The 22,058-nt window shown below is 37.7% G+C and overlaps 2 protein-coding genes across 2 annotated transcripts; both read left to right on the top strand.

Moving 5' to 3' along the window:
• Positions 1 to 4,821: 4,821 nt before the first annotated feature.
• On the top strand, positions 4,822 to 15,112 carry LOC141899604 (atrial natriuretic peptide receptor 2-like). The gene is made up of 17 exons (XM_074786012.1): positions 4,822 to 4,899; positions 5,243 to 5,351; positions 5,712 to 5,793; positions 5,967 to 6,063; positions 7,135 to 7,317; positions 7,577 to 7,681; positions 7,844 to 7,915; positions 9,440 to 9,608; positions 10,370 to 10,522; positions 10,800 to 10,980; positions 11,089 to 11,229; positions 11,824 to 12,016; positions 13,159 to 13,348; positions 14,028 to 14,111; positions 14,501 to 14,592; positions 14,792 to 14,868; positions 14,954 to 15,112. Exons 1-17 carry the CDS (start codon positions 4,888 to 4,890, stop codon positions 15,039 to 15,041), a joined length of 2,028 nt encoding a protein of 675 aa, XP_074642113.1. The 5' UTR covers positions 4,822 to 4,887; the 3' UTR covers positions 15,042 to 15,112.
• Positions 15,113 to 20,017: 4,905 nt separating this feature from the next.
• LOC141900301 (uncharacterized) lies at positions 20,018 to 21,875 on the top strand. The gene is made up of 2 exons (XM_074787123.1): positions 20,018 to 20,093; positions 20,884 to 21,875. Exon 2 carries the CDS (start codon positions 20,891 to 20,893, stop codon positions 21,662 to 21,664), a length of 774 nt encoding a protein of 257 aa, XP_074643224.1. The 5' UTR covers positions 20,018 to 20,093; positions 20,884 to 20,890; the 3' UTR covers positions 21,665 to 21,875.
• The last annotated feature ends 183 nt before the right edge of the window (positions 21,876 to 22,058 follow it).

Here is a 22,058-nt window from a genome sequence, read left to right on the forward strand (position 1 = left end):
ATATATATATATATATATATATATATATATATATATATATATATATATATATATATATATATATATATATATATATATATATATATATATATATATATATATATATATATATATATATATATATATATATATACATGCTTTTTTCCTGCTTTTTTCGAGGTTGTTGTCAGGAAATATTGTTCTAGCTCCAGGGAAATCAGAGTTGTGTCCGGTTTGCAAATGATGGCAAAAGACATATTATAATTAGTTGAATCCGCTTTTATTTGTTCTCTGCCAACGTCAACATAGGTTCCAGCCCTCGTCATAATAATCTCATTTAAAAATACGTCAGCACTCTAGTTAGTATAACTCTAGTTAGTATAACCTAACTATGTGCAGTGATTCGTGTTTTTTTCATATCTATATACTGTCTATCTATTTGACATATATATCAACTTGAAATTGATTTTAGATTTGGTGGAAAATTGAACTTTTCACGACTTCTGACGATGCCCTGACGGGCTTGATAAAACCAGAAAATGATGGCGGGTATATTGTTAACGAGTAATGTCACCACCACACCCTAATGGTTAACAGTCACCACATCTGACTGGTCACCAGTCACCACATCTGACTTGTCACCACGGCTAACCGGGTCATCACACTGATCAAACGAACTTATAAGCTGAGTCGGTCCCGGGAAGGCAGCAAGGAGCCCGGGTTCAAATTCCGATGGGGCTAAGATTGTTTGGGTTGATCTAGGTTTAGGTTCATATTTTAATGCTGTTTTGACTTTGAGGTCTGATTTTGAGGTTCAATAGTTTTCCAATCTGGTCAGATGTTTTACAATGAGATATTTCACCATTTACAAAGAATTGTTGTACAACGAAATTCGATTTAGTAACATTTACATTTTACACAACAATAAACTTTCACAAATTTGGAGTAAATTGTATTAGATTTCTGAGAATTGATTTTCTATTCGCTATTAACAATTAATCTTACAAATGAATTGAAGCTGCAATAAAGACTTAATGATATCAGTACACTCTCAGGCAGTCAGGACACTCTCAGACAGTCAGGACACTCTCGGACAGTCAGGACACTCTCGGACAGTCAGGACACTCTCAGACAGTCAGGACACTCTCAGACAGTCATAACACTCTCATTCAATCCACGGGAATCATGAATGTAACTCAGATGCAAATTGGTCGAACTTATACCAGTTACATCGTTCTGATGTCCGTGGTGAACAAGTCTGGAAGCAACTGCGTCTTTAGTCTTTGTGTCTATCGTGTTCCTGTTTGGAGCGTTTGGAAATTCAGCTACCTTCCTGATAATGATAAGTCGCAGATTCCGCAGTTTATCTTACGCTAACTATCTTATCGTTTTGTCTCTCAATGATTCCATATGCTGTTTCAATTATACACGGATCCCTGTTTTACAGTTTGTTCTCTACCACGTTATAGATGGTCCTATATTCATCATGAATTCACTGATCAGTTGTCAAATCTATGAATTTGTAATGTAACTTGCATGCAGCAATAGTTCGTGGTTAATAGTAGCAATATCTCTTGAACGTGCGGCAGTTGTGCTCTTCCCGTTCACATCTCGTTTGATATGTACACCGAGTTTCGCTAGATTTGCTATATCGATAATTACTGCAGTGAATGTACTGCTTACTGATTCTGTATCTCACACCTGGTTTGTCGATACATTTTACATTTTTTAAGACGATTTTTCTCCATAATTGTCATCCACGTTTATCTTTTACCGTTAATTTTGATTCTAACATCAAATTCGGTTAAAATAATTCAGTTATTCCGAGGTTCAAAAATGTTTTCGTCTGATCAGAAAACTACAAAATCAAAATGTACAACAATAATGCTTGTAACAGTTTCACTTGCATTTGCAATATTCACAATTCCAACCACTTTTCTACATTTTTACAAGTTTCCTCGGAACAGAGAGAATTTCTGTACGACTTTTTCATTCAGTTCCAAATGTGTAACTATGTGGTAAACTTCTACATATATCTTTTACTGGGACGAGAAATTCGCGAATATTTCTGTATGAAAATCCGCTGTAGAAATTAAAACAAATAACCATTGATATCATGTTTGATTTACATAAGGCGAATTGTTTTCAAGTTCGATACATTTTTGTTTAGTTTTGTTTGTTCAGTAAAACATTAAGACAAATAGTGCGACGTATTGTATAAATTAACTAGTCTTATTCAGATGCGAGCTTTCACTTTGTATAGTAAATGGGTCCCTATGCGTTAGTGACCATTTGTTTTTACGTTATTCGACACCAGGTTAACGTGGGCGCCTCTGCAACCTTTCTATATTAAGAAGAGCTTTTTCTCTCGCATTGAGATTCTTACATTGAAACAAGTGACGGTCCAGGCTGAGGCCCTTCCGAAAATCACCGATAAAAACGAACAAGTTGATTGAAATCTTTCCCATAAGATTTTGACTTTAATGCACTTCTATTCTAATCGATTGCGTCCTGATTTTACGTACCCCTCCTCGTTGCTTCACTCATACAACGGTTGTTTGTGTTTGTGACAGTTTTCCTTCTCATTCATAGCGATCCCAGCCCTTCTACAATCCACCCCTGGAAAGTCAAGATGCATTTTTGGTACTGAATACCTTGATTCGGAAAATCGAAAAATTTCTAAAAAAAAATCAGACTCACAAAAGTCTCAAAATGTCAAATTCCAATCTAATAAGGGGTCTTGATGATTTCATTTTAGTTTAATATTTTGTTGTTGTTGAAATAGTGAATTTGCTGGTGTTTTTTGTTGTTACAGGGCGGTGAGTACTCACCCTATCTACACGATTGTATGTATCTCTACGGTATATGCATTAATCGCACCATCGAAAAACATCTCGATCACAAAAACGGTTCACTGATGTTAGAACTGGTCAGGGGTACCGAATTCATTGGTAAGTCTTCAACCACCCTCTACTCATTCCGCTCCCTCATCTCTCCTTCCCCCACTCTCCTCTCTCCTCTCCCTCTCCCTCTCCCTCTCCCTCTCCCTCTCCCTCTCCCTCTCCCTCTCCCTCTCCCTCTCCCTCTCCCTCTCCCTCTCCCTCTCCCTCTCCCTCTCCCTCTCCCTCTCCCTCTCCCTCTCCCTCTCCCTCTCCCTCTCCCTCTCCCTCTCCCTCTCCCTCTCCCTCTCCCTCTCCCTCTCCCTCTCCCTCTCCCTCTCCCTCTCCCTCTCCCTCTCCCTCTCCCTCTCCCTCTCCCTCTCCCTCTCCCTCTCCCTCTCCCTCTCCCTCTCCCTCTCCCTCTCCCTCTCCCTCTCCCTCTCCCTCTCCCTCTCCCTCTCCCTCTCCCTCTCCCCTCTCCCCTCTCCCCTCTCCCCTCTCCCCTCTCCCCTCTCCCTCTCCCTCTCCCTCTCCCTCTCCCTCTCCCTCTCCCCTCTCCCCTCTCCCCTCTCCCCTCTCCCCTCTCCCCTCTCCTCTCTCCTCTCTCCTCTCCCTTTCCTCTTTCCTCTCCCTCCCCTTTCGTCTCTCATAGTCTTTTTAAAACACACTATTACGATCTATTTATCAAACTTTAAGTTAAACTTTGAGATTTGAAAAAACCTTTCAGAAATTGCACCCAATTATTCTATCCTTTCGCATTAAACGACAACGTATTTCATTTACCCGAAAGACGGGGAGTAATTGTATCTACAAACGTAGAACAAAATGACGAATGATTTCCGTGTGTTGAATTATAGTTGTCTCCTTCACCGTTAGATAATTATTAGATCAAAGACGTTTCTTTGCTCAAAGTGTTTAAGCTTTCTATAAATGAACGGCTTTCAGTGATAACACGTTCGAACTTTTAGATGCTAAACTAGACCAATTTATACAAATCAAACATCCTGTTTTGGATGCAATCATCCATTTTATCAGCTAGTTACATGTTGTCACAATTGACCGAAATAGATACAGCGTTCATCTTTTAAGTAGTCAATACAGAATGCTGAATGTCGCATTCAGAAGGAAGTTCGGATAGTTCAGATTTATAAACAATCTTCGGCATGGCTCCAATTATTACGAAATCGCCACAAATCTTAGTTAATATGCAATCGCATGAAAATGAAAATTGAAAGTCTTGAATCATAAAGTTTATTGGAATCACAACGTTTCGGGTGTTCCCTATAACCGCGACCGGACCTACGCCTTTTTGACAAAGTTATCATTTTGAAACTTTTAGATCGAACCCTTTAAACTTTTTCTTTTTTTGCCATAATAAAGTTTATCATAAAATATACCAATACAAGAATATACAGTATATACACTAGCAAAGCGTCAATCTGACATTTCATGGTGTGTTGAATGTAGATAGTTTTATATAGTATATTGGCGCGATATATTGAAATATAAAAATACAACAGTGAAACGGGTTAAGGCGGTAGTCTGCGCACATGCTTCAAGAGACAAGGTAAATATTCATTTCACATTATTCAAATTGTTCCGAATGAAGTTGGCAGTGTTTGAAATCAAACCCATAAACTTGCTTGCTAAGAGTCCACCAAATCGATAAAATATGATTCATATCAACTCTTATTTTTCATCGTGTTTAAAAGTGATACGTAAATAATACTGTATCTCACATGCATGTATTTCATATTTTCGTGCCTTGAAATTATTTAATCCTGGCTACGCCCTTGGTATCAGATGTATAATGTCTTGATTGCGATTATTTCGATACGCGATGATTATCTTGCGATTATTTCGATACGCGATGATTATCTTTGACATCTTCATTTATATTCCATATTCCGCAGGCGCCAGCGGTCGTGTTATAATGAACGATAATGCGGATAGAGAACCGGATTATTGGATTTGGGATTATCGCGAGATTAATGGAGTCAGAAAGAGAGTCGTGTCGATTTCGATCGATATGTCTAATGAGGTAAACTATCAGACATATTGAGATCAAGCTTTTCGACTGGTTATCGGCTGCGATTCTAGAGTAGAATCTCTGCACACTAGAATATAGGGTTCGAAATGTTTCCTAGAGTTCATATCTATTCGACGTTTAACTATCCTAATAGTCATCTTCGGGAATGCTGATGTTTTGACATAATTATGAGATGTCTGTATTCTGGACTATCTCATAATTTTGTGATAGCACTGATATTCCTGAAGATGACTATCAGTAGCCGAAACGCCTAATAGATTATCAGCTCGAGACAATATTTCGGAACTTTTTTGTACTATTGGAGTCATCCTTAACTGAAAACTTGTAATTACAGAAAATGAATGTTGTTAGTGAACCGCAGTGGAACACTCCGAACAACCAACCTCCTAAAGACACTCCGGATTGTGGCTTCGTGAATGAATTCTGCCCGCCTGATTCTAAGGGTAAATCCCTCACCACACGCCTCCTTACTGATTGTATCCACGGTTCCACGGTTCTGATCTAGAATTTGACTCGGAGATAGCTCACTGAAAATGAATTAACTGTTTCTTATAGCTTACTGTTCAAAACTGCGGACACGTTTCTGATTGACTATAAGTGAAAATGATATGATTTTATTCTAATTTAACTCTAACTCATAACTGTGGAAGCGGGTCCTATAATCATAACTACAGAGTCAAACTTAACCAGAGAACTTAAAAACTGAATCCGGTACCCAAGGCCATAGTTCTACATCCTTTGCTAGTTGACACGATGATTCGAATGTCGGTCTTTTAGAACCGTTTTTTTCATTCGTCAAACAGGTAGAAATGACATGATAATTGGGTTAATGGTTGGATTTGTTTTACTGTTGATCCTGGTAGGCGCTGTTCTATACTATATCAGGTAAAATATTCCAGTGAATGAAAGAATTTCATTTTTCGATACAAGCAACGTATGAATCTCAATATGATATGACACAAGATTACAAAACATTCCGAAGTCTAAGGCTGTAGCAAGATATTGAAGATGCTCTATGTTCTTAATGTTAAAAAACGTTCTTCGCTTCTTATTCGTAGGAGACGAAAGTCGGAAGAAGAACTGTTACGGATGTTGTGGAAAGTTGATTTCAACGAGATCAAATTATCGAAACAGAAGCGTGGATTAGGAAGCCAGGTTAATGTACACGGGCTCACTAGCCATGGTTTAGTTATAAGAGCAGTCTAAGATCATCCGATCTAGTCAATTTAACAACTCATGACCAGTCTAAGCTCATTTTAGTTCTATAATCAATCGAACAACTTTTTTAAGACCAGTCTCAGCTCATTTCAGTTCTATAACCAATCAAACAACTCTTAAGACCACTTCGTCTGGGCCCTATAGTCACAACTATTTTATTTCTATTTTATAATGCTATTTTGAAATACAAAATAAATTCATTCATTCATTGAACTGTGCAACTGGCCCAGGTTTATAGGCAAGTTTTTCCCTTTTAACCTCAAAGGGAGTGGTTTTATAGACCAGATCTAGTTCCACAGTTGTTAGACATTTCAAATGTGCTGAGTCAAATCTTTCCCGGAAACTGTGAAAATGGGTCTAGTTTTACCTTAACGCAGTCGGGGGTTTAACAAATCGCCAATTGGGTGTATAAGTCAATACCAGTCTGTAAAGACGACCTCTCGTAATTAGATACTGATCGCTTTTCTGAGCGACTTGGCTCACGCAGATATACCGAGGTTCAGTGGTGATGTTGATGATGTCGATGTTGATGACAAGATGTTCATGAAGAATGTGACTTCAATGAAAGGCCGGAAATTAAACCAACTAGCTCTCTCGCCAACCACTGAAAGAAACCACGTCTGATTAATTTAATTCATTTTCATCATTCGCGCAGAAACATTCAAAAATATCATTAGTAGATTCGGGAACTTTTTGATTAATTTCTTCCTTTAAGTCACACATGAACTGATTGAGCTTCATTGATTTACTCTTTTTTTTCTTTCTCGTCCCAGATCTATAAAAACGTATAATTAACATTTTGTAGTTTTATCGCTTTTGGTGACTTCATGTTTTCAATGAGGGAAACAATTCAAAATTTAACCGTTTCAAGCTAAAGCAATTTCTTAATGAAAACAATACACGGAGTGTGGGATTTTTTCCCGACACGGAATCAAGTGTGTTTCATCGATGGTTATTGATAAAGTATTAAGTCCAGTTTTGAACATTGTTTTCTGTATCTATTTTCAGATTCTGCCCAGCGCGGCTACGATTAGAAGCAGATCCAAGTCTTCGCTTGACGAAAAATCGGACGGTTTTCAAAATCAGTTGTTCACTCTGATTGGTCAATATCGTGGCCACCTGGTGGCTATTAGTAAAATTAGGAAAGCGTCAGTGGTCACTGGCAGACGCGAGCTAATCGAGCTGAAAGCCGTAAGATCAGATTGCATCAGACTATATCGAAATCCAAAAAATGAATCTACATTCTTTGATGGCCGTAAAAATATATTTTGAATACATTCTGAAATCATTTATAACAAATTCAGGTGCCTTTGACTCAGTATTTCTAAATTTCTCAATAATTTCGTTTGATGTAATTTTTACAGATTTCGATAGATGGAAGATTTTTTTCTCAGTTTCACATATAAGATGCGTATGTCTTTTTTATACACATAATTTATGTAATTTCTAGATGAGGGATATGAACCATGAAAATCTGAATGCATTTATCGGCGCATGTGTAGATGCGCCTAACATTTGTTTGTTGTTTAATTACTGTCAAAAAGGCAGCATTGTGGTAAGCGACTCGATACTAGGATAAAGATACTTAAATTTATTCATGAAATTCAGAATCAAAATGCGAAAGTGATTTTGAGAAATAAATTTAGAGTTAGATTTAGCAGGATACGTTTCATCTACATTTTTTGCAATTTTCTCAGATTTTGTTTTCGATTTTCAGGACATACTCGAAAACGATGACATTAATCTTGACGCCATGTTTAAAAGTTCGATGATACAAGATTTAACTAATGTAAGGAGTTCAAATGATTATGACATGAAAATATATTCATTTATGTATACGTATATGTACACGATTTTATGAATGTTGCTTTGTTATCCACAGTTCCTACATAATTGAAAGGACATCCCCAGCCTAAAGGCTGTACCAAAAAGGGGAATGCCCTGAAATAAGACAAGTCCCAAGAATAAAATAGAATCCCTGTACACTTCCGATATGTTTCCCTGAGCAAATACTTTGTCGACGTTTCGACTTTCTTAATAGTCATCTTCAAAAACACTGAAAAATAATTTTCCCATTCCAACCAGCGTATCAATCAATCGGGCATAGAACCTTCTTGTACCCCACCCCAGTACTCAGGAATACGTTACCTAAAGCCCGGCGCACACGGGCGGCAGTTTCGAGCAATTCTCGAGTAAGATCAGATTGCATCAAGACTATATCCAAATCCAAAAAAATGAATCTATATTCTTTGATGGCCGTAAAAATACATTTTGAAAACATTGTGAAATCACTTATAACAAAATTCAGGTGCTTTTGACTCCTTATTTCTAAATTTCAACTAGCCAATGAGAGAGCGAATAATTATCATGTGATTTAACCAAATACGGCACCAGTCGAGGCTGTAGCGTGGCCATCTTGACAAGTCACATGATACAGATGTTTGCCGGGAAAGATAATCGCTTGTCCGTCTCCAGTGGTAGCACACGGGCGACACCAAGCGATCGACATCCTCCCCCGGCAGGGATTCGAACCTGATGGCATCGAGATTGCCACGGCACGAAACCCTGCCACAATCGACCGTGTGCGCAGATACATGCGCAGATCAGATGATGTGATTTTTAGCCAATCAGAAATCCCGTTTTATTTTAGCCCGGGTTTTCCCATTTATAGTTCCTCCTTGAAATTTCCCTCAACGATTATACAACGAGCAATCTGATTGGTGCCGCCAGTTTTCGTTCGGATAGTGCGCATGTAACTGCGCACATGGTCGTCTATGGCAGGGGTTCGTGCCGTGGCTGAGTGTAGCGATGCCATCAGGTTCGAGTCCCTGCAGAGGGAGGATGAGCGATCGATTGCTCAACGGTTGCTTGTAAATCGGTCGCAGCAACAGGCGACTAAAAATTGCTTCGAATCGCTTCGAATCCAATCAAAAACAGCCAATCAGCGCCAAAATGGCGGACTACACAAGTGGCGCCACTTCACGGTCTGCGATTCGGTGATAAAAATCGTCTAATGTGCGGTCGCTGACGACGGACGGCGATTTTCATAAAAATCGCCGACGATTTAAATCTTTCTACTGGCGACTAAAAATCGCCTAGTGTGCGCCCGGCTTAAGCGAATCAAATCTAGTCTATAGATCGATGTTTTAGAATCATATCTCAAAACCAACTTTTTCATAAAAGTTATTAATCAAGCTAGCATTATTTTTTTGCTTGTGTCATTCAAAGCCATCAACATGTTTAGGTATTATATATTATTTATATATTGACGCTCAACGAATTAATTTTATCATGACTACGTAACTCATTGCAGGGTCTATCGTATCTACACAGTACATGTCTACGGTATCACGGCTCCCTGAAAAGTTCTAAATGCGTAGTCGACAACAGATGGGTTTTGAAAATAACTGGATACGGCATGGCCAACATGAAATATGGTCAAACGCCGGTCGAAGAGTTGGGAAATTATGAGAGATATAGAAGTACGTTTGGTAATCATCCGGTAAAACCACAAAACCACGAACCACAAACCACAGCTGTAGCCTAATTCCACAGTTTTGTAACCGCATTCAATTCCCGTACCTATTTTCACTGTTCTTGGTGGAATCGTCTCAGGGGCTGCAGTTTCTTTGAAATTAGTTTAAATTTCCGATGATTGGGAACGCGATTTCAGATCAGAAACTGGGTTCCCTCGGACATAAGTGTTGAAACGTTGTAAGTGATCTGATTCTAGCTCTACAGTCAAATTTGAATTTCAATTTTCAATTCAAATTCTTTTCAATAGAAAGCTTGATATATTTTAGATAAGCAAGTCGAAGAAAATATACGAAGGTATTTCTCAATCTCTCTAAGTTATTTGACACTCAACATTATGAAATATGAGGATAATCCCTAGAATGTTTTTGTTTCTTATCTATCCGACCGCTAACGTTTCGTCTCCTTCAACAACTCCGTTTCTTCTTTACCTTTCTCTAACGTCGGCGTCCCCCAGGGCTCAACACTCGTACCTCTCCTATTTATAATCTAAGGCCTACATCTGATATTCACTAATACACTGAACACTTAAATTATATACTGTTTGCAGTTGGTTCAAATTGTTTATTATCTCATACAAACTTACATACCAATCATCTTCAATAGCTACGAAATAACAGAGATGGAACTGGATCCTGAACTGTGGAACTTGGCCCAGAACTGGTGAACTGATTACATGATAATTCTGTATTTCTATAAATTTCTCTAGAACTTTGGTGGACAGCTCCGGAGGTATTGCGATCACCCTTACCGCCAGGGGCCATCAATCAAAAAGCGGATATCTATAGCCTCGGTATCATCATTTATGAGATAATAACCAGGTCATCCCCTTACTGTACTGATGACGTCATCACGCCGAAAGGTAAATCGACAAAACCTTTATATCGAAATAGCCATTTCATATTCTAGTTATTTTCAAACTTCACAAATTGTCCAAGACCCGCTTCCACTGTTGTGAGTTAGAGTTAACTCTGCTCTAGAATCAATGTTTGAACACAAAACTCACAACTGAGGAACTGGATCTTCAGTTTTATTTTCATGATATGTATTGTAGTTCTTGCTTCTTGTTCCTGTTGTAAATTAACTCGTAAATGATACTGAATGAAAATAAATTCTTAAAATTAAAATCTTCGAAATAGAAATTGTGGATAAAATTCGCAATGGACCAATGGGAGATGCTCCGGCATATCGGCCGGATATATCAGCTATCTATAGTAACGTATGGACTAGTTTGATGGTGAACTGTTGGCACGAACATCCTGAATCCAGATATGACATGTCGGCAATAAAACGCACCGTCAAAGAAAATACAAAAGGACAGTAAGTTAAGAAGAAATCATTAACCGATTTTGAACCTAATAAATCAATCACATCGATCATGTATTCTCCTAATTTCTTGATATTATTGTAAATTGAATTATTGTGTAGAGGATTGAATATCATGGATCACATGTTAGCGATGATGGAAAAATACGCGAATAATTTAGAAGACATCGTCGAACAGAGAACGAGCGAGTTGATCGTAGAAAAGAAGAAAACGGACACGTTACTGTATAGAATGTTGCCAGAGTAAGTGAATGTTAGGTAGAACAGCAGGGAGGTGGGAGTGCTGGGTAGAGAGATATCAGGCAATCAAAAATCCATAAGAACGATAACAATATAAATCGCCATTTTCTAATGAGTAACTGTTTGATAATACATACGTTTTCGGGATGATATTCCCTCATCAGTTGAGGTCATTTCTTCTCATCAGGTGAGGTGATATCCTCTCATCAGGCGAGGTGATATCCCCTCATCAGGCGAGGTGATATCCCCTCATCCGGTGAGATGATACCCCCTCATCAGGCGAGGTGATATTCCCTCACCAGGCGATGTAATATACCCGACAAGTTAGGTGTTATGCCCTCATCTGGTGAGGTGTTATCCCCTCATCAGGTGAGGTGATATCCGCTCATCAGGTGGGGTGATATCCTCTCATCAGGTGAGGTGATATTCCTTCATCAGGTGAAGATCTAATTTGATCTATATGTATTTTACCTGATAAGGTGGATATCATCCCCAAAACGTTCGTGTCAGTAAACTGTTTTTCACTATTTTTCAACTAGTTTTCCCAGGCTTGTCGGAGTGATAGCTTGTTATCGTATATTTTCTTATCATTTTCAGAGTTGTTGCGGAGAAATTGAAACAAGGCGAAGAAATTCTACCCGAAATGTTTGAAATGGTGACGATCTATTTCTCCGATATTGTCGGTTTCACGACGATATCGGCGAAAAGTTCTCCAGTTCAAGTCGTTAATTTACTCAATGATTTGTACACATTATTCGATTCTATCATACAACAGTACGATGTCTATAAGGTAGGCCGCCAGACGGAAGATTGTTTACAAAAGCCGGAATCGAAATTTCTAATCATGCATTTCGATTTATACAAATAGTTCTGTATATGCGACCGAAAATCCGACTATACCTGTCGATTTCCGATTTCAAAATCAAACCCCTATTTCGTTCCTATTAGGTGGCGTGGGTTTGTAAGGTATACGCGCAAAATGAATAAGGGGGCTATCTTTTCTAAGTTCAGAACCGCACCCAAAATCCCTTCAACCTAACAAACCTGTGGGCTTATTGAATTCGGTGTGATAAGCGGGTGATTATCATTAGAAACTAATCATCGTTTTGCCCGATAAAACTGAACTATTATCCGCAATCTTGGAAACGTATAAAATGAGCTCTCTTAACGGGTGTTCCCTTCCATTTCATTATAAGAGGTTTATAGTTCGGTATTGTGGAGCTTTAGAGAGCTCTCTTGGTTGTAATGGGATACAGTGTTTATAGTGACAGAGAGGTATTTGGAGAGGTCGCACAGAATTACGTAGTAGAGTTTAAGAAGCCCCTCAATATGAGAGATCGTGTTCCCAGTTTGACAGTTCTCATTAGGTTTGACTTGAAGGTTCATTCCAGACTTGGTTTTTATCTAGAAATAGGCCCTAATTACAATAATGGCAAGGGTTCATCTAGTACAAGTTTGATACCCCCTCCGCCCTTCATCTAATTCAAACCTAGTGAACTCGACAGATTCAGTTGAACTGTGGAAGTGGATCCAGCTAAACTGCGGAAATCTAGTTGAACTGTGGAGAAGTGGATCCAGTTAAACTGTGGAAATGTAGTTGAACTGTGGAAGTGGATCCAGTGAAACTTTGGAAGTGGATAAAGTTGATTAAATGATTTTCTCCCATCGCTCGCAAACCCACCAGTCACACATCAAAGGGGGTTTGATTTTGAAATGGGAAATGTATATAAAGATGGATGTTCGGCCGAGAAATAGTGCAATTCACTCCAAAAACCAGCTTCATGAAAACGTTATAACATCTCTTGTTAAATTGTTATATCGGTTACTTCATGTTTGAGAGCAAAAATTCTTAACCTTTAGTCTTAAACTTCTCCATTAAACAGGGGAAATTTTGAATGACGTGTTCACGTAATGAATTTGTGTACTCCATAGGTAGAGACTATAGGCGACGCGTATATGGTGGTTAGTGGTTTACCGAAACGAAATGGTAACAGACACGCCGGTCAGATCGCCGATATGGCTCTAAGTTTACTGTCATCCGTATTAACATTTACAATACGACACATGCCAAAAGTACAGTTACAAGTCCGCATTGGTCTCCACACTGGATCGTGTTGCGCTGGTACGTAATGGAATTAACTGATGAGAAATGCGTTGAATTCGATGAGAGACCAGGCGGGGCCAGTTGCACAGTCGTTGATCAAATTTCACACCGATCTAAAGACCGTCTTAGTTCTATTACCTGTTCTTACCAAACAAATTGTACGTTAAATTTGACTGAAGTCTCGAGTTGTTGGCGAGGCCCTCAAAGACCGCAAAAATCTAAGGCAAATTTAGTTCTATAACCAATCAAACAATCTAAGACTAGTCTAAGCCCATTTTGGTTCTATAGTCAATGTAACAACTTATGATCAATATAAGCTTATTTCGGTTCTAAAAACAGTCTAATAACTTAAGATCAGTCAAACATGATTTTGGCTCTACGTCCAATCCAGCAACTAAGGAAGGACCAGTAAGCTCATTTCGATTTTACAACCAATCTAACTTAAGTTATACGTAAGACTGTGACACCAGAACAAACTATCGACAATATGCCATCTATTGTAATGCAAAGTTAGTAGTAACATTCTTGTATGCAGAGTGGTCGTATATTATTTCAAATGAATTGTAAGTCCCCAAACATTAAGAACAACTTCGAATTTACGTTACGTTGCAATGAAGATTCGAATTGTCTATTGTCTGAATGTATATTTTTATGGTCTGTAGGATCTAAAGAGCATAGTTCTGTGTACGTATTTCAGGTGTAGTCGGGTTAGCAATGCCTCGTTATTGTCTATTCGGAGATACAGTAAATACAGCATCCAGAATGGAATCCACCGGAGAAGGTAAGAACATTTTCATTTCATTAGAAATTCATTAGAAATCAGGATGCAGTTCTTCAGTACTCATCTAAAATTGATATCATCCGAATACAATCATCCGAATCTATTTGATCATCGTCTGACTGTTTCACCGTCCCAAAATCCATTCTCGTTTGAAATTTTCTTGATACGCCTTTGCCCAGTTGTGCTTCAAAAGTTGTCTCAAATCTTAAAACTTGGTCTTATGTGGTTAGATTGTCTATATAACTAAGATGGTCTTAGATATACTGGTTTTAAGTCTAAGCCATGAAGGTTCCACAATTTCTCGTTTGAATTTTGAATGAAAAGATTTTCAATGTTTAAAGACTGAATGAACGGTCGATTTTTTAAATAATTTCGAATGTTTCTTTCAGCGTTGAAAATTCATTTGAGTCAGAGTTGTTCGGAGGTGTTACAAGAACTCGGTGGGTATCAACTTATATGTCGAGGAGATATAGAAGTCAAGGTAAAAATAGATATGGGCATTAGGACACTGTTCTAGGGGTCGTTACATCAGCTGGTATTCACACAGTTCTGGGGGTTAACCGTAAGATCAGCTGGTATTCACACTGTATCCACTGTTTTTCATTTCCTTTAGGGGTTTTAGGCTAGGGGTAATGTATAATGTATGCAAGATGAAAACAAATTATTTTGTCTGTTTAAAGGGTAAAGGTACGCAGACAACTTATTGGTTGGAAGGAAAGCGGGGTTGGAATGGAAAACTACCGAATGAATTTGATTTGTAAGTAAAAGACACGACATATGAAATAGAACGTGACGATATTATGAATATCTAATATTTCGATGTATTTCTTGAATCGTTTCAGTAAACCAGAAATGTTTGGAGGTTTCCCATTGCGTCGACTATCAAAAACTCCAGACCTCCCAAACGGTTTCGTTACCATTCACACATGAAAAAAAATTTATAGTGATTTCGTTGTAAAAACTATTATCTATTCACCTTGATAAATTAAATTTCCGAGAAAGTTAATTGTATTAAGTGAGTTTATTCGAATTTATTTGTTGTTGATTCTAAACTGAATGTTTAGTCAATATGCATCAAGTATTTAGAAATCGAATAAATCGGCAAATGCTGAGAATCCTTTCGACACAGCATCTAAGACGTCACCGCCGGCATCGTCCAAAGCGCTGATAATACTGCAAAGCGTTACCTGTCGCTTCAGCCTGATCTCGCGAATTTCTTCGAGATCTCGTTTGGAGAGTACTGATTTCGCTGTTACTGCAGTCACCAGCAGTGTCGCCACCAGAAGCAGTAGGGTTTGCGCTTTACGGACCATTATAGATTCTTTACCATCAGATTACGTTTGTCTTCTTTCTGGAAAGAAGAGAGAAACTATTGAAAACCGGGGAGCGAACTGTTGCAGAGTCGTCTTTAATTGAAGACCAATCTACAGGACTGAATTTTGATGGGGGAGGTGGCTAATTGATAAATTTGGTGACAAAATTGAACAATGCGAGCACCAAAGCAAACGATGCTTTTAAAGAATCATACGAATTATAGGGATCCACCACAGGTATAATTTTGGTTCTATGACTAATCGAAAATCATAAGACCGATATAAAGTAGTGGTCTTGAATCGTAAGATTTTTGTTGTCGGCTATAGAAACTAGAATGGTCTTAGGATGGTCTTGAATCGAGGCGCGTTGGAAGCAATTTTTGATTGCCGTGGCCAATTGCGGATTTTTGACAGGTTCCACGGCGAATTTACTTCAAATTTCTTCAAAAAATGGTATTCAAAGAAAAAGTGTCATTCAGTAAATTATTTCTTTCACCGTGGCAGTCGCTGTACCTCGGCTCCAACGCCACTGAAAACTGGCCCCTCAAAAAGTTATATCAAGACAGGAGCAATGTAAACAGATAGACCTACCTCGCTCACATATGACGCATGTAAAATACTTCAAATCCATTATAATTTCACACTCTATAGAAATCTATGTAGAAAATATGCAGTTTGAATTTTTTACTTGCAAAAAACCCACTAATTCCCCTCAGAACAGATTATAGCCGTAGCCGTTTATCTTTTTATGCGCATAATTTCAAAATGTTCAAAACAGCACCAACATTTTACACATGTATGTATTACATCAGATTCGTTGCCTGGATGATTTCATTCGAATTGATAAAACAATGGCAGATAATAGATAAATGGTATGCCAGACATAGATAAATGGTATTCGAAGTGGCCCATCCATAAGAAATACGTAGAAAACAGTAAGAATAACGATAAGAGTAGTACTATTCGTTATTTATTCTAAATCGAGTTAACACGGCTACTCTAAGAATATTCTCATCACGTCCAGTAAAACATTGTAAAACTTCCCGAAACGGGAATCGAATTGGAGTAATAAAGACGCAAGGACGTAGGCCTTAACGTACTATCGACGTGTCCGCGTCGGGTCAGTTAGCCTGTCAACCGTGGATCATTGAAAGACGACCATTAAATCATCATGTTGATAAACTGTTAACATGGACAAAATGAGTGAACAGCTATTTTTCATTAAGGATGGGCCTCGGTGTTGTCGTCGTGATCCACTTATCAAACCACTGCAGTCATAACCCGATTATACGTGTTCAGCAAAAAAATAAAATCTGTCGCTTCAAAATATTCACATTCTAAATAGTCTCCCATCGTGTACAAATTTATTCAAATCGAATACTAAATCATTCACATAAATTATCATGCTAGGGAATTATTTTTGAATTTGTGAATTGTGTCTATGGATCTGATGTGACTGTGATTGGAATAAGCTGAAGTATTGTATGTGTCTACAGCAGCCTTTTGTTCAAAATCGTAGAACATTCGCATTTAGAAAGTAAGTTCTTCTATTTTTTTCGGTGAGTAGGGAAGACACATAGAGTTTAATAGAGTCTTTCTTAACGCCGCCCCGGACAATCGCAGAGTGCTATTTTGGTTAGTTCTTCATTGTGGGTTTTTTCATCAACTCATCGATATTCTTGGTGGAACACTCTAGAGTCCGCTTGTGACGATGATTTACAATAAAATACCACCATATACAAGGAAAATGAGACCGAAAATGTTTCCTTGGGCTGTGTCGTAGTTTATTGCAACCTTTCGACTCAAATACAAGGAATACAATATTCCTAAAGATGAACATTAGAATCAAGTACAAACGTTGAAGATAAACTACTAACTCATGGAATACAACATTCCTAAAGATAACTATTAGGTTTAAGTCGAAACATTGAAAAGAAACTACTAGCTCAAGGAAACATTCGGGACCCATTTTTCTTTTATACTACTGAATGGTATCATATATTAAAACAATAGTTTGTTTTGTATAGTCTTCGATGCTTCGTGGATTTTCATCAAAACCATTTGATTACTTGCTTACTTTATCTTGCTTACTATCTTCCCACTTCCAGCGATCAGTAAATCAAAAATTGGTTACGATTTTTTATTAGTTATGGTTATTATTAGTTTTTGATGGTTTTTATGGATGAATGCCATGGTGACATTACATTGTGACCATCGTATTTTTCTACTGATGTTTTCTCTGTCAAATTGTTAATTGCAATTGCAGTCTCTGAATAGCCGTGTTAACCGGGTTTAGAATAAAAAGTACTATATAGTACTACTCGTCTCACTATTAAGCCTCTGAATTGAAACTGAGGAATTGATTCTGAATTGAAACTGAGGAATTGATCCACCGGTCGATCAACTAAACAATCTTTGAGCAACTGGTCTCAGTATTCTGTGCTTATTATTGCTCTAGGAACTGTTTATACATGACACGAACAGAATACTTTAACTAACAATCATCTTAAAATCTAATTTTCCTTTCAGGACAAATCTAACATGTTACGGTTGACCTTTATCATGTGCCTGACTTTCATGGTCGCCTCGGCAAATAAGCATGACTCGTACGTTGATGAGAACGAGAGTTTGGAAGAAATTGAAGTTGTAGGACTTCAGCGACAGAGCAGGTCCTGCTTCTCGCTCGAGGTCGAATCTACGATGGAAATTCTGAAGAAAATCATCGGTATTCTCGAAGAGATCGTTGACGTGGCAGATCCTCTGAAAACCGCTTAGCAAAATGTTTTATTCCTACTCACACTGATTTTATCATCTATCGTTAGTTTTATTGTTTTTATTTCATTTGAATCGGGAAAAATAAATAGATTGCGGACTATGTTATATTTATCTAAATACGTTTCTTATCTTTATTCATTTGGCGCTCAGGATTTCGCTCCACGTTTAAGTCGGTCGAATTTGAATCTAGAGTAAAAATCAGTTCATATTTCCAATATCTTTGAATCAAATTGTTATTTGCATCCAGGATCCGCTTTCACAGTTATAAGTTAGAGTCGACTATGAATCGATAATTTCAATTTCAATGTGTCATTAATGAACTGTGGAACTGGACAAATTTTGAGTTAAAGGAACCGATTTATGGGTTAGATTGACTCGGAATTAGAAAATTTCATTTTCAATAAGTCTAGGTAACTAAGAACTGTTGAGCTGTGTACAGAATTTGATCTTGTTCCACGGGATCTCGATTACGTTTGACTTGATTTTTTTCATTTCAAATTAAACTCATAAGTCAAATCTTTATTCGCTACTTTGGAATTGGAACAGCATTGCCAAACATCTTTCGAATAATAAGATAAAATCCCACTATTTACAGATTAAAAGAATTTAAAAACCAGAATTTATTTATTCAATCAAAAATATATAAAAGACACGACGTTTCGATCTCACCCTAGAGATCATCGTCAGGTGTGCTGACGATGGTTGAGATCGAAACGTCGTGTCTTTTATATATTTTTGATTGAATGAATAAATTCTGGTTTTTGAATTCTTTTAATCTGTAAATAGTGGGATTTTATCTTATTATCCGTTCACCACGTTTGAGTGTGGTTATCGTTCTATCTTTCGAATAGTTCATCACAGTTGACAACGTTTATTAACATTTATGGGTTCGAACCCCACTGTTGGATGATATTTTCTTGATTCATTTCTCCGGTTGTCATAATCTTAAAGAATATGTTCTTTTTAATCACTGCGGATCATTACATTTCAATCATTACGGATATTTTGTTGCTCTCCTACAGCTGGTTCTATAGACCGGTATTAACTCCAACCTGTTGTACGAACTGGTCTAATGGGAAACATGATTTTACAAAATTTACCAGGTGGTCGTCGAGTAAGAGTACGAAAATGATATATAAGTTATACGAAATAGGTTCATTTTCTGATAGTTAAATGCATAGACTAGTCGAATTATTTTTGTAGCCATTTGAAATTCAGCGAAAGAAACATTTCCAATCAGAAATGAGAAGAAAATAACTAATGATGATAATTTCTATCGAAAATAACCTTCTTTTATGTCAATAAACGTTTGAAAAATATCTATTTCAATCTTTTCTAAGTTATATTTCGCGGTTGAACGCTTACATTGTACTCCCACTAGATCTTTCAGAGGGAATCGGTCTCATCGATAGAACAGCGCCAGCTATAAATACTGTAAAATGGTGGTGTAATACTCAGTGCTGGCGTGGCAAAGGGGTTACTTCGTTCACTATGAAAACTCTGACTGTCACTTAGATTGTTTCTAGCGGGTTCGAGTCCTGTTCGCGGGCCTCGGATCTTCTGTACCCCTTGCGCAATCCAGCATTTTTGTTCCATTTTGCTCGCACTCATATACGTCTAATATATACACAGAGCATGCGCCAGTTGTTTTTTTAGATTTTATTTTTTATTTTTCATTTCTAAACATTATTCGAAGATTATTCAAATAAGTCTCTACTTAAAACGCGTTGCTCGGGTTAAGCATTATCCATGCAAAACCCTTAATGCAGCAAAATAGTAATAACATGCGTGTTTTATGTAAATCTATAACTAGAATACCAACCGCCTTATTCCTACAGTCGCATGGGCTCCAATAAGTTGGTTATGTTTCGTCTCTGGTGACAGTTAAAAATATGTAAGTTTCAGATCGATAATGATATTCGTATACCGGTGACCGTATACCGTCATTTGTTTTCGTATACATCGCAACATCTGCATCTGTTATCTTTCATGAAATGACACTTGGTTTGAAACAAAAATGCAATTTACTCCTCGTGTTCGACATAAGTATGTTTTAAGTAGCAGTTAATAGCCACGGAGTTGGTCAAACAAGAGTAATGAACTGGCCTGATTTGGCTAGTCAATGATAAATAAATCGGATCGTATTTGTATATTCAATCTATCTCTTTGCGATGTTTTGGAAATAACGGAAATCAATTTTTTAAGTTTAACACTCGTTAGAATATTAGATGTAAAGTTATCATATCTTTGAAATATCTTTGAATAATAAGACAATTACGTAGATATGAAATAGAACATAGAGATATCGGGTAACAATGAGCAGTCATAAACTGTTTTAACTCATTAGAAAATTACGATTGATATTGTTTTCGACAAAAAGTTCGTTTAAATGGATGAGTTTTTTAGATTTGATTTGAAAGATTCAACCTGTAAGATTTTCAGATTTTTATGATTCTCCAATTTTCAGGCTTCAAAGTTCTAAGTTCTGTCGTATTGTATCTGTAAAAAAAAATCTACCTTAAATGATTATAGAATCTTCATCTATATATATTTTCTTTAATGTAGATTACTTTTGCGTCAGAACTAAGATTTGATATATTGCAACAAAAAATGAAACTTTAAAAAGCAATCACAGAGGTTTTAAAAGTTTCAGTGAAATAAATACATTTTGTAATTTCTTTCAGAAGCAAGATGCGTTTGGTGATATTTCTATCAATCGCAACAATCGCGGTCGCCTCGGCGACGACGGAAAAGCACGGCGTCGTCAAGAATCGACGAGATCTCGCGGTAATCGACGAGAAGTTGCAAAACGAAAATCCGTTGAAAAGATCGAAACGTTCTCTTTGTTCGATCGAGGAGAATTTGACATCGGCTCTTCACCGATTGCGCGGTATTACTAAAATCATCAGGCTCAGAGAAAAACAGGTCTCCATATTCGGAACGACTGAATTAGCGGATGACCTGATCGATTTTGCGTTGGGAAAATCCGGAACCGAATTAGCAATCAAGGATGTTATCGGACCGTTGTACGTGACCTATAAGATTGTGACCGGAGTTGAAAGTGAACCGTTGAAAGTGTTCGCAGTTCTTGATTTGATCAGAAGAGGTGGGCAAGTCGATTTGAAGGGAATTCTAGAAGATTTGGTCGCATTTGCTCTGAAAATCAAGCACATATCTTTTAACCCGCACAAAATCGAAGAGATGTTCAAAAAAGCTTTCAATGGACTCCGTGGCCATCCCCACCGAGCCCACCATAGACTCCGCGGCCACCGACACCGACACCGACAGCGTCACCATCCCCATAGGCCCCATAGGCCCCACAGACCACATAGACCCCACAAACCGCACATGCCCCGTAAACCACATAAACCACATAAACCCCACAAATTCCACCGATCACAAAGACAACGACATGGACATAAAGACAAGAAGACTAATAATATTCCAGGGAATGTGATGCCATAGTTAAATTGTCTGTGGGGTTATTGATTAATAAACGACTGCACTTGGGAAATACATGAATATCAGGTTACTACACCTAGCGATAGATGATAAAACTAATGTATAATGAGCACTATTTCTCCTTGTTTTAAACTATTCATGTTAAATTATTATTATTCATTGTTAACGGTTTCAAATTTCAATTCTCTGATGGGATAAAATGTAGAAAAAACAGAAAAATAAACGTTAGATGTTGAACAAAAATATTTTCGTTCGGTTTTGTGTAAGGTGTTTCTGTCCTTCCTCTTGTAACAATAATAACCGCTGGTTTTGATGGCGATAATTTGAATAAGGATTTCGAAAGAATCAGATGTATGTTCTCGCAGCGGGAATCGAACCCGGGCCGCCGGGATGAAAG

This window comes from Tubulanus polymorphus, chromosome 2 (assembly GCF_964204645.1).
Source record: "Tubulanus polymorphus chromosome 2, tnTubPoly1.2, whole genome shotgun sequence".
Lineage (NCBI taxonomy): Eukaryota > Metazoa > Nemertea > Palaeonemertea > Tubulaniformes > Tubulanidae > Tubulanus > Tubulanus polymorphus.

Bases quoted from the DNA above. Each gene is read 5' to 3' on its own strand.
- LOC141899604 (XM_074786012.1), top strand. The intron at 10,523-10,799 runs GTAAATCGACAA...TCTTCGAAATAG, and splicing joins TGACGTCATCACGCCGAAAG to AAATTGTGGATAAAATTCGC. The intron at 14,112-14,500 runs GTAAGAACATTT...TGTTTCTTTCAG, and splicing joins AATGGAATCCACCGGAGAAG to CGTTGAAAATTCATTTGAGT.
- LOC141900301 (XM_074787123.1), top strand. From the start codon at position 20,891: ATGCGTTTGGTGATATTTCTATCAATCGCAACAATCGCGGTCGCCTCG.